The sequence below is a fragment of the Heloderma suspectum genome, chromosome 1, assembly GCF_057233095.1.
Source record: "Heloderma suspectum isolate Gila_16-S chromosome 1, 16-S_ref, whole genome shotgun sequence".
Taxonomy (NCBI): domain Eukaryota; kingdom Metazoa; phylum Chordata; class Lepidosauria; order Squamata; family Helodermatidae; genus Heloderma; species Heloderma suspectum.
This window is the reverse complement of record NC_139458.1, coordinates 282,377,462-282,393,938: the sequence shown is the minus strand read 5'-3', so window position 1 is coordinate 282,393,938 and position 16,477 is coordinate 282,377,462. Positions and strand designations below refer to the sequence as shown.

At 38.4% G+C, this 16,477-nt stretch overlaps 1 protein-coding gene across 1 annotated transcript in view; it reads right to left on the bottom strand.

Moving 5' to 3' along the window:
- The window catches only part of DLGAP2 (DLG associated protein 2), a 511,080-nt gene that overhangs the window by 92,722 nt on the left and 401,881 nt on the right, over positions 1–16,477 (bottom strand). Inside the window, exons 5-6 of the mRNA XM_084826764.1 lie at positions 11,501–11,712; positions 266–413 (exon numbers count right to left, since the gene is read on the bottom strand). Of these exons, the coding sequence (XP_084682890.1) occupies positions 266–413; positions 11,501–11,712 (360 nt within the window). The remainder of the gene's footprint in view (positions 1–265; positions 414–11,500; positions 11,713–16,477) is intronic.

The window sequence follows — 16,477 nt, the reverse complement described above, 5'->3', positions numbered from 1 at the left end:
GAGAATCTCCATGCAATTCAGAATTCCAGAAAATTAGGGTCTGGAGTGCTCCTCTTCTCACATGTTCATTGAACTTAGTAGAAAGAACCCTTGAGGAGGGCTAATTAAAAAATAAAAACTGTTGAATTGCTGATAACTAGCCCGGGATATGTGATAAACTCCAGAATAGTGTTGGTTGTTGTTGTTGTTATCATCATCATCATCATCATCATTATCAGCAGCAGCATTATTATTATTTAAAACCTTAAAGAGAAAAGTTTCCAACCTGGCTAATGCAGCTGGCCTGACTGAGCGTGCTCACTGCTCTCATGTAGCTCTGATTCCTTGATCGGAACTTGGGGGAATTGTAGTTTGCTGACGGATCCAGGTTATGACCACCAGGCACATCACTTGCAGCTTGCAGGTAGCTCTGACTATTAAGAAAAGATTGAGGGAAACAAAAGTATGAAAAACGATGGTAGAAATATTAGGAGTGGTTGAAAGAGCACAACATATAGGCAGCTACTCTTCATTATAAATACAATTATTTTTTTAAAAAAAAACATCGTGGGGTATTTACTGTTTCACTGAGACAGCAAAGTGTCACTGAAAGATTTTTGGATTTTGCTTTCTTGCTCATACTATAGAAGTAAGCTCTCAGCTTTGACAGACCCAATCTCTTACATGGAAAGGAGCTTTGTCTAGATTCAGTCGCCTACTCCTAGGTATATGATTGGCACCATCAATACTATCAATTCTAACCATCTGGTCAAAGTGGGAAGTGGGAAAACTTCTGGATTGTGTCTTCAGTGCCACAATCTCTAACTGCATGAATGGCTCTTGGAGATCTGAAACTCTCAGATCATCTCAGCTCCTCTCAAACTTGCTGACAATCTACTTCAGGACATACTCGAAGTACCGCTAAGTGCACATCAAGTCTTACCCAATGCTTACAAGGCCAAGGACCATCTCACGTATATGTTTTGTACAGTGTGTAGCACCAGAATGTGTAGGAGTAACAGAATGATTCTGTTATAGCAACCTATAACAGTGTTAATTTGTTAAGCCATGACACCTTGTCAGTGATTCTTGCTCAGTTTGCCATTGCCCATTACGTCAATGTTATTCCCAGAAATACTACCTGCTATTTCTCTCCTGGCTTATGCTTTGCAGCTCAGATCTTTATTATCTGTTGTGTAATTCTTACATTTGAATGTGTTGAACATGTTTTCAGCAGACTTTCCAGTATACTGAGATCATTTTTTAATTTGTAGCCTATCATTTAAATCATTTGCAATGCTTCCCCTGAGATACATGCTGCCCATTTCATTAAAAAAGATGTTAAACAGAATCAGACCTAGCACTGATCCTTGTTGAACCCCAAAGGATACCTCATTGCAAATCAATTTAAACTGCATACATATATTAAGCGAAATATATACTAGGTGAACTTTTAAAGTTCAGTTGTAACTTGTCATTAATGGAAATGCAACCTTCTTGTTTAATTAATAAACCTCTTTATTGTCCTGCTTAACAACATGTGGGAAGTAATTTACTTGCATGTTCAAACTGTGCCAACTGTTTCTTATTAAACTGTAATATTGTATATGATCCTTCCCTATTCAGATATAAACAAGTTTCCAATACAGAGACATGCATTACTAACGCTGTATTCCCATGCACACTTACTAGTAACTAATTATCACTGAACATTGTGCACCTTATTTCCAAGTAAAAATGTTTAGGATTGGGCTGTCACATAGACCTGTTGTCAGCAAAATACAATTTTAGCAAATATGATTTAGGGGGTGGGGGGAGTTAAAGCCAAACATAGACCATAATCACTTTAAAGTTCCACAGTGCTCAGTAAAAGGGTTAAGTATTAACTCTTTCCCATGCTTAACTCTTTTCTGATGACATCAAATGGACCTAAAACTGCCTAATTTTAGTAGGACTGTGCCAACACATTTCAGATTATAAATTCTAGTATACCTGAATCTCTACTGCATCACTGAAATCTCTGCAGTCTGATTAAAGGCCTTTACTTTTTACTCAAGCAGAGAAAAGGGGACTTAAATGTACATATTTAAACTTAAATTTTAAACTTCAAATTTTAAATTAAACATTCCTTAACATTACAAAATAAGGAAGGAAGTTTGTAAAAGTGAAAACCTGAGCAACAGCACTGACCAAATGACTAACATGACTCATAATTACTAAAAGTTGTTAACAATCCTACTTAGTCTTATTTCAAATTCGTTACATGACAAAATGACATCAAATTCCTTTCATTTAATCCGAGATTTCCCTGATTCAGTTCACTACTACAATGCATGAAGTTCAATATGGATGGATATCATACTTAAGGAACCTTCAAGGTAAGTCTTTGCAACTTTATCCACATGGGATGTACCAGAAATAACTAATGATATTCCATTCTTACATATCCTTCTGCTTAAAAGGGGGATTCGAGAGACCAAAAGGAAGCATAGTAGATAAATTCCAATGAATGTAATCTGGTGGAGAAAATTGGCAAACTCATGCTGAGCATGCCAAAGGAACAAATCACAAAAGAAATTCTGAATATCTCTGAAAATGCTGCGTCTAATGAATAAAGTTTATGTTCCCTGCATTAAAACACTCCACATATTCGTTCAGGAAATTGAAAGCTGCAATATATTTATTGACACATAATTTCTTAATTGAGGTCACATCAGGTTACTCTCATTTTGACACTGCACAGCTAATTGCTTCCACTGAACTCAGCAAGAGCTGTTTGTGTTCAGGCATCACACAAGAAGTGAACACATTTCTGCAGCATTGGTGCCATTCCTTAACTCCATCAAAGCATGTTGGGATTAAATATTACTATAAATTCATGAAATTGAATTAAATTGATTCAGTTTATCCATAAGCATGGCCTAGCATTATTAAGGGGAGTTCAACTGATACTCTGATTATACCTCTTGGTTTGGTAGCTCAGCAAAATTTTGAATTGCACAGGACTCTTCTTCAGGCAACTTGCTAACTTCCTAACATAGTTACAGGACAACCGTATGCATATCTACTCAGAAGCAAGTCCTACTGAGTTCAATGGGACTTACTCCCAGGTAAGTGTGTGTAAGGGGCTGCAGTCCTATACCCACTTAACTGGGAGTAAGCCCCATTGAACTGAATGGGACTTACTTCAGAGTAGACATGTATAGGATTGCACTTAGTTGAGTAAACGATGCCATTTTGAGTATGAATGACCAGAATTCCCAGATTCCTTGCTGGAATGTTTTTGCAGATTCTAGGAGATAAACTAGCTATTTATCTGTTTATTTATTTGAGCATTTATATCCTGCTTTTCTGTGATAAAAATCAAACTCAAGGCAAGTTACAAATAAACATTAAGGTCAGTATTCAAGTTTGCCCATGAACCAGCAGGATTCACCATTAGCACAACAGGGAACTAGCAGGTAAAAAAAGCAACCTGAAACTAGCAGAAAAGCTTGTTTCTGGAACTGAACAGGTCAGTGGAACTTGTAGAAGGAAGTTCCACTGGTCAGGCCTGATCCAGAAGCAAGCATTTCCGTTTCTTTCCAGGGTTGCGTTTTGACCTACTAGCTTTCTGTTGTGCAAGAAGTGAGTCCCAATTGTGCAACAGAATGAATGGGAACACAGTGGCAGTATTGGATCCTGCCCATAAATTACAGCAAAAATTTAAAACAAAACAAACAATAAAAATAATTAGGCCCACGAAAATTCTAGAGTGGATTCACAAATCTGGAGTAGAATATGCAATCTGGTCTGGTCTCCACAAAGAGTTTGGAATTTCAACTCAGATATTGATCATGGCAGAATTCAACAGCATCCCATTATACCTGTCTTTGTTTGGGACTAGCATAGCAAGTACTTTATTAACAACAAGTAACTCTGATGTGAGAGATGAGTGGATGGTAATGATTACTGGAGTTTCCAAACATAAATTGCATTAGAATACCACTGCAACCAGTGGGCAATACTGATAGAATGTGCATTTGTCCATTTACATCCCAAGGTTCATCTCCAAAGACAGACTGAACTCTTAGTGGATTCCTCTTCTAAAGAAAAATAACTCATATTACTTTAAAAATTCTTTTTATCGCATACTGCTCCCACCAGTCATATCAGTATCAAAGTTAGTGCTTGCTGAGATGGATAGCTGAGCAAAACTCTAAAACCATAGGGTTTGAACTAAGGCACTCTCTGGTTTAATGTTCTTACCATGCCCATCAGATCATCAAAGTTTGAGGGTGGAGCTTTTCCAGGAGCCAAAGTTTATTGCAATAGATTATTTTAAAAAAGCAACTGAGATTGCAATCCTATACAAACATATCTGAAAGTAAGTCCCATAAAACTCAGTGAGATTTACTTCTGAGTAGACATGGATAGGATTGCATTATAAATCTAGCATTTTGAAGTTTGGACTTAATAAAAAAGGAGTTTATCCAACATTTGAAATAAAACAAGCATGAAATTCCCATCTTAAGAGCTAAGAAAATGTGTAGGCTTGCCACCTTTCCATTTCTTGTATTTTGGCTTCCACTTCCTTGTTCTCCCAGTATCACCACCTAGAACAAGAACTGTTCCATTTTTGTTTGTTTAAAAAAACCCCTCTAAAATCAATTAACAACACTGTTATGTTTTTAAAAGTACAACTAAATACCCGTTCGTTTTTCTCTGATTCTAAATTACACTCATAAGAAAAAGTCTTTTATATCCTATAGGAGATGCTGAAGTTCAAATTTGGTAATCCCACAGAAGAACCTCCATCAGTTGGTATCCTCCATCAGTCAGATCATGAGGTTGCTATAGTCAGGCAAAACCGATTGCACTGGCCGGGGCAATGGAAGATAAGGTGGCGATAGCCTATACCAATTGTGGCTTTAAAAGGTCAATGCTAACCCTTTCATGATGCCCAGAAGGCTAGAGGAAGCCACTAGAGACTCTGGAGAATGAATGTACTATCCAGTACACACTATCAACATTTATGTGCAAAGTGTAGGCAGATAGCTGAGACTGTCACCCAAGTTTGGTTTAAGCTTCCTCCCATACCCCTGCAAGCTCTACACACAAAAAGAACCTTAAATAAGGGTTAATTCATACAACCATTTCTTCAGGCAATTGTTACGTTCTCAATCACTTTGTGTTGGTTGCTTCAATTTGTGTTTGAATCACAGATTACTACAGTCCCCACCCACCCCCACCAATCTTCAGAATCAATGCTTCTGACCCGAGAAAAGCTTATGAACTCCAAACACCTATCTAACCATTCACAAGACCAGTATAGTGAGATATGTATTTAGATAAGACCAGAATATCAATCAATTCCAGGGCTATGTGAATCTACCATAGTCATCTAAATTTGGGGATACATTCTGAAGACTCCATAGAGATAAATAACACTGTTTTATACTGTTTCCAGAAAATGACATACAAAGGGCCAAACTAGATAAAATGTTGCGATCTCCTTTTAATTTATTTTAAAATCAGATTGGGGGGGGGTCTCCAAATTGGCTTGGGACTGTTGCTGGGAGAAGGGCTTTCTCAACTCTTGCCTCCATGCCATTTTCCTGACATAATTTGTTCCCTCAAGCTGCTATTTGCCCCATTAGTAAAACATATACCCATCTGTTTCCTAGTGGGGTAGATACCAACTGGGGTGTGTAATTTAGAATAGAGGAGTGGCACAGGGAAAGGGCTAACTCCACCCCCTTCCAGCAGTGTAGCCCTGATCCAATTGAGCCTGTCACAGCTGATTTTAAAAGATGTTAAAGAGAGATGGGAGATCCAGTCATGGATCTCCAGCGTCTTGTTTTGTTTGGACCCGAGGAGCTTTAGGTTCACCATAGAAATACCACTGCCAATGGTGCCCCCGTGTTGAGTTCTATAACCCAAGGTTTAATACACAGAATGTCTTACCAAATGGATCCCTACCATCAGATGTAAAGTCTCCATAAGCAGCTGCTAGGACTACTCAGTCGGGGAGCAGAGACTCTCCCTTTGAAAGCAGTGATCCACATGGTACGGCATGTTATACTTTCCACCTGCAAGCTAACAATCAACACGGGGATGCCATTTTGGGCAGCATCTCAGCAAGCATGGTGTATGCTTCAGTTCTCAGGCTTTGGCTAGTCTCGAGAGCTGGTGTGAGACTCTGGCCAAATTTCATGCAACCTGCAGCATCATTCAGCTCTCTGGACACTGCAGGTCCAGTCTTGGGCTCTGGACCTCCTCTCCAGGAACTGCCTTCCCTTCTGCTTCCGTGGGTGCATGCCCATGTGTGAGAGAATTAAAGAGGCAGAGGAGGGATGGAATGTCAAAGAGAGAGAAAGGCTATGCAACCCTGCAAATTCTGCCCTCCACCAGATCTGGCCCCACCCACCATCAGCTACAGCCCCTGATTGATTTTTCCTATGGGTCAATGGACCTTCATAGGAAAAAATGCTCACCACCCCCGAGGAAAGCGGAAGGGCCACCTACATGCCTTTCTATACATGCCCTTAAGAGTCCTTACTTGGTAAATGGACAATAACTTCAAGAGGGCGATCTTCTTAGTTATGAAGATGGCCTTTCAGGCATTTCAGGCTTTGACAGTCATCACAACCAGCACTCTGAACTGTATCCAGAATATTAGGGAGCAGGTGCAGATACTGAAGCATTGCTGTAATGTCCTCCCAGCAAGCTGCTTCCCATCAGGAGGGGAGCTGTTGCATTCTCCACCTTCTGAAGCATCCAATCCTAACTAACATCAAACACAGCTGCATACTGAGTACAGTACAGTAGAATAGCGTCAAGACAATGAAGGCATTCATGTTAGGTTTAAGCTTGATATAAAGGCCAACAGCCTGCTCACTGGACAGAGTTGGCAAACGGTCCTCCTGGCCATCACTGCAACATGGGTCACCAGGTGCAATTCCTGGAGCATGTCAAGACTGAACCTACGTGCCCAGAGGAAGCTGAAGCTCAGGCACCAACAATGATAGGGATTACTGTCATTGCTCCTTGGGTCACAAGACCCTGATAAGAATCATTACTTCAGTCTTGTCCACATCAAATTTCAACATGCTTGGCTATGGTCAGACACTAAGGACAGATTAAAAGAACTTGAGAAAGAAAATAAAGCTCTGCATGAATGTAGGAATGCATAAAGTAAAAAGACTTTCAAAGGTTGAAAGTCAGTGTGGTGTAGTGGTTAGAGTGTTGGACTGGGACTTGGGAGGACTGGATTCTACTTCCCACTAGGCCATGAAGCTCACTTTGTGATTTTGGCCAGTCACTGACTCTTGGCCTCACCTACCTCACAGGGTTGTTGTGAGGATAAAATGGAGTGGAGGAGAACCATATAAGCCACCTTGGGTTCCTTACAAGATTAAAAAAGAAAGAAAGATGGGATATAAAAGTAATAATAAATAAATAAATAAATACATAATTAGATTTGAAGGTACTTAGGTATATTCTAGGCAACTCCACAGTACAGAGGACATATCCTCAGTGTATAATGCCTGTAAGATATTAGACACACTATCCAACTTAGAGTGTATTGGAAGGAGAAATCGAGTGTGATGAAGGCACTTCATACAAAATTTCTTGTATAAGTGCTTGCAATTCAAGATAATTTATCTCAGTCTAAACTTTGGCTAATCAGGCAACTGTCATTTTTGGTCTGACTTGATGAGATCAGGTTTTGTGCCAAATTAAATGAAAATATTTAGTACCTAGAGAGGCAGCTGCATGTTTCCCCTTTCTCTAAAATAAAACTGTTAGTGGGTGGTGGGCAATTAACTTAATAAAATGAGATTGTGTTAAGAAAGCAGGAGTGTTTATGTTTTTCTTCTCTTGCTATGAAAATAATCATTGAACTGGGATAGGCATTTTTTTTCTGCTAATTTTTCTCTTTCAAAGCAATTCAGCATTCTTCATTTTATATTGCTATCCTTATAGAAGCAAATGCTTGAGAAAGATTCCATTAGGATAAAATGTAGGGATGGTAATTCTGAAAATTAATTTAGACAGATTTAAGTTTTGTTTTGTGTCATATGACACATTAAGCAATCAACATAATCTGTACTGGTTTTTTATATTATTGCAGCATACAGATTACCATTAAAGTGATTACATTTGTTAGTTTATTCAATAATGCTGTTTAAAAGCATTTGCATTTATTTATTCTATATACAGGGATTATGTTCTGAGTTCCCTAAATGCTGTTGCCTTTACAAACAAATAGATTGGGGGTTGTTCTTAAGTGTTACATGGTCTTCCAGGCACTAACCATTTACAATAATCTCTTCTCCAGACATAGGCTTATCTAAGAGCTAAACTACACTTTCCCTCAATCTTTTCTTTTTTAAGAGCAAAAAGCAGCTTCAGGAGGCTGTAATTTTGAATGGAATAAAGGTGAAGGGAGGGGTGGCTTGACTTTGGGCAATTATCTCACTCAAAGTTCCTTCCCCAAAGCAGTTGGAGAGATAATTTTGTGCAGAAAAACAGTCCAAGAGAAAAAGGCATTCTTCTCCCATTGGTGATTTGCTCAACACTGCAGCATCCCACAGTTTTGTTTTGTTTCTTTAAAGGAAGGCGAAAGTAAGTTACAAAACTGCACGTAACATGTTGTCTGGACTTGAGTCAAACCACTTGTACGACAACTGATTCCCCACCCCCACCCCACCCTGCCTAAACTTTCTGGTGTAATCTTAATCTAAAGCTCATCAACAAATAACATTAACAGCAGTAATCTGGGATCATGCAATCTTCTTAAGGGTCACAGCTCACTTAGAGTCAGCACAACATTGGAAGGGTTGTGATGCTGGTTCTTTAGAGCCATGGTACACTTTCATATGGGATGTGATCTTGCTGGAAAAAGTGATTCATGAATTAAAGTTTATAAGAAATGTGGCCAAGCCTGATGACTTCTATACAACATTGTATCATTTATATCCCATGTGAATGGTAATCCCAAGACTGCCACAACATCAGATGCTGTTCTGGAAAAACATTCTTAGATAGGAATGTAAGAAGCTACCTGATACTGAGCATTTCTACATGAGGCTGTTAATCTGCTGTATCTACTTTCCTGCTTTTCCACTACATAACCTCTAGGTGGAGCTGTGCTATAGTGGAATAGTGCAAATACACAAGTAGGAAAATAGGTTTTCTTTCGCTTTCACAAATAATGAACTTTTCTTCATGAGGCATTTATTATGTGCTCACAGTTGTTTATGGGTCCTTTAGATGACATTGTGACCCTCTAGTTTTGCTTCTGTTTTTAAAGAGTACTTTCAATGAGTTTTTTTGTTAAGAGCAGGGAAAATGCAGTATTGAGCTTTTCTACATGAGGCTGTTAATTTGCTGTATCTACTTTTGGTTTCATCGCAGAATTGAGCTCCAATAATTAGATGAAGAATGTTTCCTTTCCTGCTTTCCCACTAGATAGCCTCTAGGTGGCACTATGCTATAGTGGAATAGCACAGTTACACAAGTGGAAAATAGTTTTCTTTCACAAATGATACCACATTTTTCCTGCTCTAAGAAAACTCACCAAAAGTGCTGTTTAAAATCAGAAGTGAAAATGAAGGGTCATGACATTGTCTAAAGAACCCATAAATAACAAGGAGTAAGGAATGAGGAATATATGAGGAATATATGAGGAATAAATACTTCAAGTAGGAAAGCTCACTGAGTAATACTGATACCCATAAAAAGCCCATGGACAATGTGATTGTGAAAATGCCACATGTGAGGTATTATGTGTATTCCATAACTTCTTCTTTTGTTTGTTATATATTTTTTACTTCTGTAATCCTTATAAAACTTTTATATACATACATGTATATAACTTATCTATGTAATTGGATTCACAGTGCTTTACGTTTCCAGTTGATATTTATGAGAGCCTATTAATAGCTCTCCCTTGATTGAAAGTGAAATTATAAAGTGCACTATTTGCAAACAAACAAAAACTAACAGATCTTGCCTACCTCTGTTCTGTCAACTTTATCTCATTAACATTCACTTCATTTAAGATGGCAATCTTGTTTTAAAAAAACACCAAATATTAGCCTCTGCAACTGAAGTAAAAGTGATCTATCATTATATTCATCCTAGCCTCTTATACCACATTTTCTCTGCTCTAAAAAATGCACTGAAACTTCTGTTTGAAAACAGAAGTGAAATTGGAAGATCATGACATCATTTAAGAACGCATTAGCAACCATGAGTAGGGAATGACGAGTGCACAATAAATGCCTCGTGTAGGAAAACTCATTATTTGTGAAAGTGAAAGAAATGCATTTGCCAAGTGGTGTAATTGCATTATTTTGCTATATCACAGTAACACCTAGAGGTTATGTAATGGAAATGCAGGATAGGAAAAGCTCTTTGTGTAGAGTTCAGATCTCAGTTTGGTGATGAAACTGAAAGCAGATGCATGTGATTAACAGCCTTGTGTAGAAAAGCTCATAGAATTATATGGAAATATAGTGCTTGATGGAGCTAACTCTGAAAGGACAGTCTCTCCAAGGCAAAAGTAAGGCAAATACCCCTGGGGTTTAGGCAATCCAAGCCCCTGTGGTTGGGCTCTGCCAGCATATATTCCTATTATTAACAAACAAACAAAATCCACCAGTCTTGTTTTGTAGGTTGGAACAGAAAGTCTATCAGCCTGTTTGTCACAACACAGACCTTGCTAGCTTCCCACTTGGGAGAAACTGTTACTCTCTTTACACTTTGCATTCACTAGTGAGAGAAAAGAAACAGCGGTTACAGAGCCAGTTCACAATTCAGCTTTCTAATGAAGCAGCCCATGTATGCTGCCTATTGACTGACCACAAGAGGCCTTCTTCCAGAAGCAAAGGGACAGCTGAGGCTTGAGAGACTTTAGTAGTGTGTCACACATTTCCCACCCTGTCTTAAGTATTCTTGAACTCTTCCTGTTTATTATCTATAAATTGTTTGTTAATTAGATCCCAGGAGTACAAATATATGTGGCTAATTTAAAAAGAAGAAAGATATAGCAAAGTAGGGTATATGTAAACTTTAAGGCAGGGGTGGGGAACTGGAATAGGTTGGGAGGTTAGATGAGCCCCTCCCCACACACTGACCCTGCCGCTGGGTCCCCAACTGAAGTGCCAGCTGGAAGTGTTTCAGCCGGCACTTCAGCCAGAGACCAAATGATGTCAGGAGGCATGGCTCCACCCACTGATGTCATCTGGCCTGTGGAGGGCTTCCATTTTGCACAATGGATATAGATACTGATATTTTTCCTTAAAAATACAGTGAACCATTTTATTTAACAGGTTTCTTACTTAAGAAATTATTCATTTTTTTCCACTAGCAATAGAAGCATCCACTTAAATTGAGAAAGTAAGAATATGTCCAACTAACATTTTATTTAGAATAGTATCAGCATTGTGACTGAATGTGAAGAAACTGCAGAAATACATGTACTCTGAGACTCATACTAATAAAGTGTAGGAAAAAGTTTTGAGAGGCTTACTTTTGGTGGTCTCCAAGAGCTCTTTGTCCAATAGATTTTAACAATGACTCCGGATGGACTGCTACCTTTGGTGATGTTTTGGGGCTAGTGTCAGAATCTCCGCTTTCCTCATCTCCCATGGCTTTAATATAACTTCCACTTCTCATTCTTCTGCAGGGAATCTCCTCATCTTTACCACCAGCAGGGTACCCTCCCCATTCATCTTGAGGCACCTGGGACAGTATATTTACAACAAGCACAAAACAGAAATAAATCTGACATTGCTATGGAAGCCTTTTAGGAATAAACAGCTATGACCAATAATGCATAAGCATTCATCACTACTTAAAATATATATTTCAGTCTGGCCAATAAAGCACAAGGCCATTGGCTATGTCTGACCTGTGGTGGATGACTATTTACCAAGTGGTAACATGCTATGGTGGCATATAACCACCATGTGAGTGAGGGAATGCACCATCTCTTGGTTCCCCAATTATCTCAAAACATGCAGGTGTGTGATAAACATTCTCCTTGTCATATTGATGGCAGTGACATACAACAGATTCTGACCCTAGCTGTTTGCTCACCTTGGTAAGTGCTATTTGGTCAATGGAAATCTTTATTCATCCTTTAGCAGCCTTTCATATATGTGCATTTAGATATATGTTTAATACAGAAACTGACAGAAATGAGAGTGAAGGCTAACACAATTGATAACTACATTTCAGAATGCCACAGTGAATGAAATAACCATAGTTGTGTAAGTTTGTTGATTTGTGAGTGGTCAAGCTTAACAGAATATAAGACAAGAAATGAAAAAAGGAGGGGGGAAATCTACGGATCATTTATACTAGCCTTGCCTTCTTTGTTACGATTTGTACGGGACCTGTCAATATGAAGGCTAGGGCAGAGGAAGATTCCCCCACCCCGCCTCTTTTTACAATTCCTTTTCTCTTTTGTTGCTTCTTTGCCCTGAACTAACTGAGGAGATCCACTTGCATGGAAGCAAGTGTATATATCACTTGCTGGGCCACACACATAAATCAGATATGCATCCAAGAGTAGATGCTGTCTCTCTGTACTGCATTACTTTCAATGAGATACACGTTCAGACAGAGGCATTCTGATTTGCCTTGATACCTTGATTGTTCTCCCAGTATGCAGGAACCTACCATTACACCTTCCTGGGTCACACTTTTTATTAATAAGGGGAGTGTTGTTAATTTGCCCCCCACCCAGTAATCTATTTTGCTGAATATATTATAGAAAGCCAAATATATAGTTCATCACTTATATATGTCATTTTTTAAATGCCTGCCTGGTTAGTAGAATCCCAATTAGTCCAGCATTATCTTCAGAATCAGTGGATGTCAGCTAATTTTTTAACTTGGTACCAAAGTGAAAAGGAATGCGATGATATACTTGTTAGCTATCCAGTATTTATGACTGTCTAATTATATGGTGATCATATAACTCAAAGAATTGTCACATAATTCAGAATGAACTGAGTTTAGGAGTCAAAATTGGAACACGAATGTGTGCAATTTGTCTGTTACTGTAACTCCATTTCTTCTGTTGCCACCATGTAGTGGTTGTTTTCTATGCTCCTGTTTCCTCAGCCTCCCAAGGATAAGTTCCTCTCTTTCTCTATGTGCCATGCAAATTTCTAAAAAATAAAAGACCACAGCTGTTCTTTAAAGCCACTCTCAGGGTATGCTGGTACATGTCCAGCTCAAGTGATTTGACCTTGAAGCACTACCTCAGTTCAAACAACTTTTAAGAAGGTATGTTTCAGCACATTGAGTTCGGAGCACAATCACGCATGGAGCCTACAAGTTGTACACATATAGATTTTGTACATGCTATCAGGAACTGTATTTTGCAGGGTCCCTAAATTGTGTGGAGAAAGCCTTAAGGTTGTTCAACTTGTATGCATATAGATTATGGGCATTATGGACAATCTACTTGTGACCTGTGATATATGGAAGAAAAAGCCTGTATAAGGCCTGAACTAAAGTAACAGAACCAAATCAATCTGTTTCTTCCTCCACGTGTTAAGTGTGTCCTATTACTAGAATTCTGAACAGGGCTAATGTTTGCACTGTATCTCAGCTGAAAGGGAATACCCAGACTGCTATAACATCGTAAACCTACTTACCCAAGAAAGCTACATTCTAGGCTAGTTTAAGCAAATAAAACTGCTGGATTGTAGAAAAATAAATTAATAGCAATACAACAAGAAGTCAGTTCATGTCAGGAAGACCTCCTTCAGTCAACTGTTCTATTGTGTCCCACCTGATCTACAAATACTCATCTATAAAACACAGCTAACTTTGAATGGCCTTCATCAAAATGGACTTTGTACAAGCAATGTCATCCTAGCCTGCTTGTTCTGGAACTGTCTCCCTTTCCAACTCGGCTATATCTTCTCCCACACTCCACAGCACACATTTGGAATCTCTGTCCTTCCCACCAGTATGGGAAAGCACACTCGTTCAGGACAATACTATTAAAAATGCCAAGCATGGGAGGTGAGTTTTTGAATCCTTCCAACATTTACTTTCTGCAAATGTTTCACCAAACATAGGACCATAGGAAACTGCTTTATGCTGAGCCAGACCCTTGGTCCATCTAGCCCCAGTGCTGTTTACACTGACTGGCAGCAAAGGTTCCCCAAGATTTCCCAGCCCTACCTGGAGATGCCATAGATTGAACCTGGGGCTTTCTACATGCAACACATGTGCTCTACCACTGAGCCATGCCCCCTCTTACATGCCCCCTCTTATGTGTTATTTGCATGATATATATGGAGTTACAGATTACGAGCATAATTTAAATTACATGTTTTGATGGACCTGCAATGGACTGAAAAATGTTAATGAGGGAGCAGGGACTGATAGAAGAGAGGGCAGAAGCTTTAAAATGTGATTTACATTATATAAAGTCTCAGAAAAGAAATCTAGTGTGTGTAAATTACTGCTTGACAATATGAAGATTCTGGATGTAATCTACATCCAGTGGAACTCAATGTCACAGCTCCCATAGATTTTAATGGATCTGGATTGGCCCTAATGTAAGGGGACAGGTTTGTTTGGCTTTGGCACCTGATAAAAGTTGTATTTTCTATTTTAATGTACTTAAAGCACAGGTGCTATTTGCTTTTCTGAATGATGCTCCCACTGAGCCTAGAGGCACACACTGGAAACATGAAATGTCATAATTCCATATTATAGACACATGTGAAGACACATTCAGAAATGTGTAAAGGTGAAAGAAAATTTGCAGCAAGAAGTGACATGGGTGGGGAACAAAATCAAAGGAAAACAGGGAAGAATTCCAGTTTAAAGAACAGGCACCTCATCACATTATCTGAATATTAGAATTAGAATATATAGTTGAATATATGGAAAACATATTTTTTTTTCTGCAAAAATCTATTGACCTTTTTTTTTTACAAGATACAATAAAGGGGGAATATATTCTCTGAGTTTAAAAAAAAAATGAACAAAACCCAGCTCCAAGCTTAAGCCAACATTGAATATGCTTCTTATATTTTGATATATAGCTGGCCAAAGTCTACAATCCATGTCTGATTGAAGCTGAAAGTGGAAGAGTAGCATAAAGGCTTTAAAGAAGCCTTTAAAGTGACTGCAACATTTCTCCATTTTGGGGCATCATGAACAAAAGAGGTATTTGCATTAAAATTTCAGTTTAGTATGTCACTTGATCATGCTTACATTTCCACAGATTAATCAGTTCATTAATTTGTCCACAGCTTTATCGTGATCATTTATACATCTGAAATGTAACCTTATCGGTCAGCCTCTCTGATATGTCTCCCTTCAAAAGGCTACTATACTACATAAGGAAGCATCTGTCTCTTATTCATTCAGAACAGCAGCAAAAATCTGTATAGTGCACTGAAAATCATCAAAGTAGCTTTATGGCTTGTGCAAATAGTTATTGGTGCCTGAAATTCCCATCTGCAGAGTTTGCATCTGCTAATTGGGAATAATTACCCTAATTACTTACTTGTAACAAGTGCTGATAACTTTAATTTCTAAAAAGCCTTTTTCCTGTTCTTGATATTAAATCCTTGTATCTGTCTTTTTTAATACACAGAGGAATATGTATGTCCAAAGTTCAGAACCTGAGTCATGACAGAAGTAATGCCTACATCAGAATAGACACAATCACTTGGGAGCACAGAGTTGATCACCAGTTGTGTTTTCTGGGCAAATCACTGTAATTTATGTAGGCATGTGCCCTTTATACCAGATATGCTATATGCATGTACTTTCTACTCAAAAATTTCAGCCTGGGTATAAAATGCCTGTTCAGAAGCAAACTACATTTGGAAGAGTTCAAGAAAATTATTATCTGGCAGACTCTCTCTCTCTCTCTCTCTCTCTCTCTCTCACACACACACACACACACACACAGTGCCATCTGCAACAGGGGCATAGTAGTATTGAACTACTTTTCTGGGTTGTTGTAAGGATTACTGAGATAGAAAAGCACAATGCAAATACTAAGCAGATGATGATGATATTAAACAGTAATATAATTTAGAAAGCACATTCCCTGTCTTCTTATTTTAGAAGTGCAGTGCGAGTATTTGCATTCAGTGTGAGAAGAGACTATGTTATTCTGTGCTGGCAGCAATGAAGCTAGGAAAACAAGGTCCATTTTTAGCAGATGTGCTTATTATTCAATCACTGCAGGATGGACATGTTTACCTTTATTTTGTGGCATGTCATATAGAAAAGAAGACCTTAAAAAGAAAGCTGATAATATATTACCATTATATTTTCAAAGTATTAGTGGGAGTAATTGTGTTTGTACCTCCTACTGTTTGTACAGTCCTTGAAAGCCTTTTTATTTGCTTCTTCCAAGAGTGCTCATAGTTATTTAAATGCTGCAAGGTATATTTATATTTACTTTACTTTTGTGCCAATTATGTTAGCTAAGTCACTTTCAGCTGTTCTCTTCACA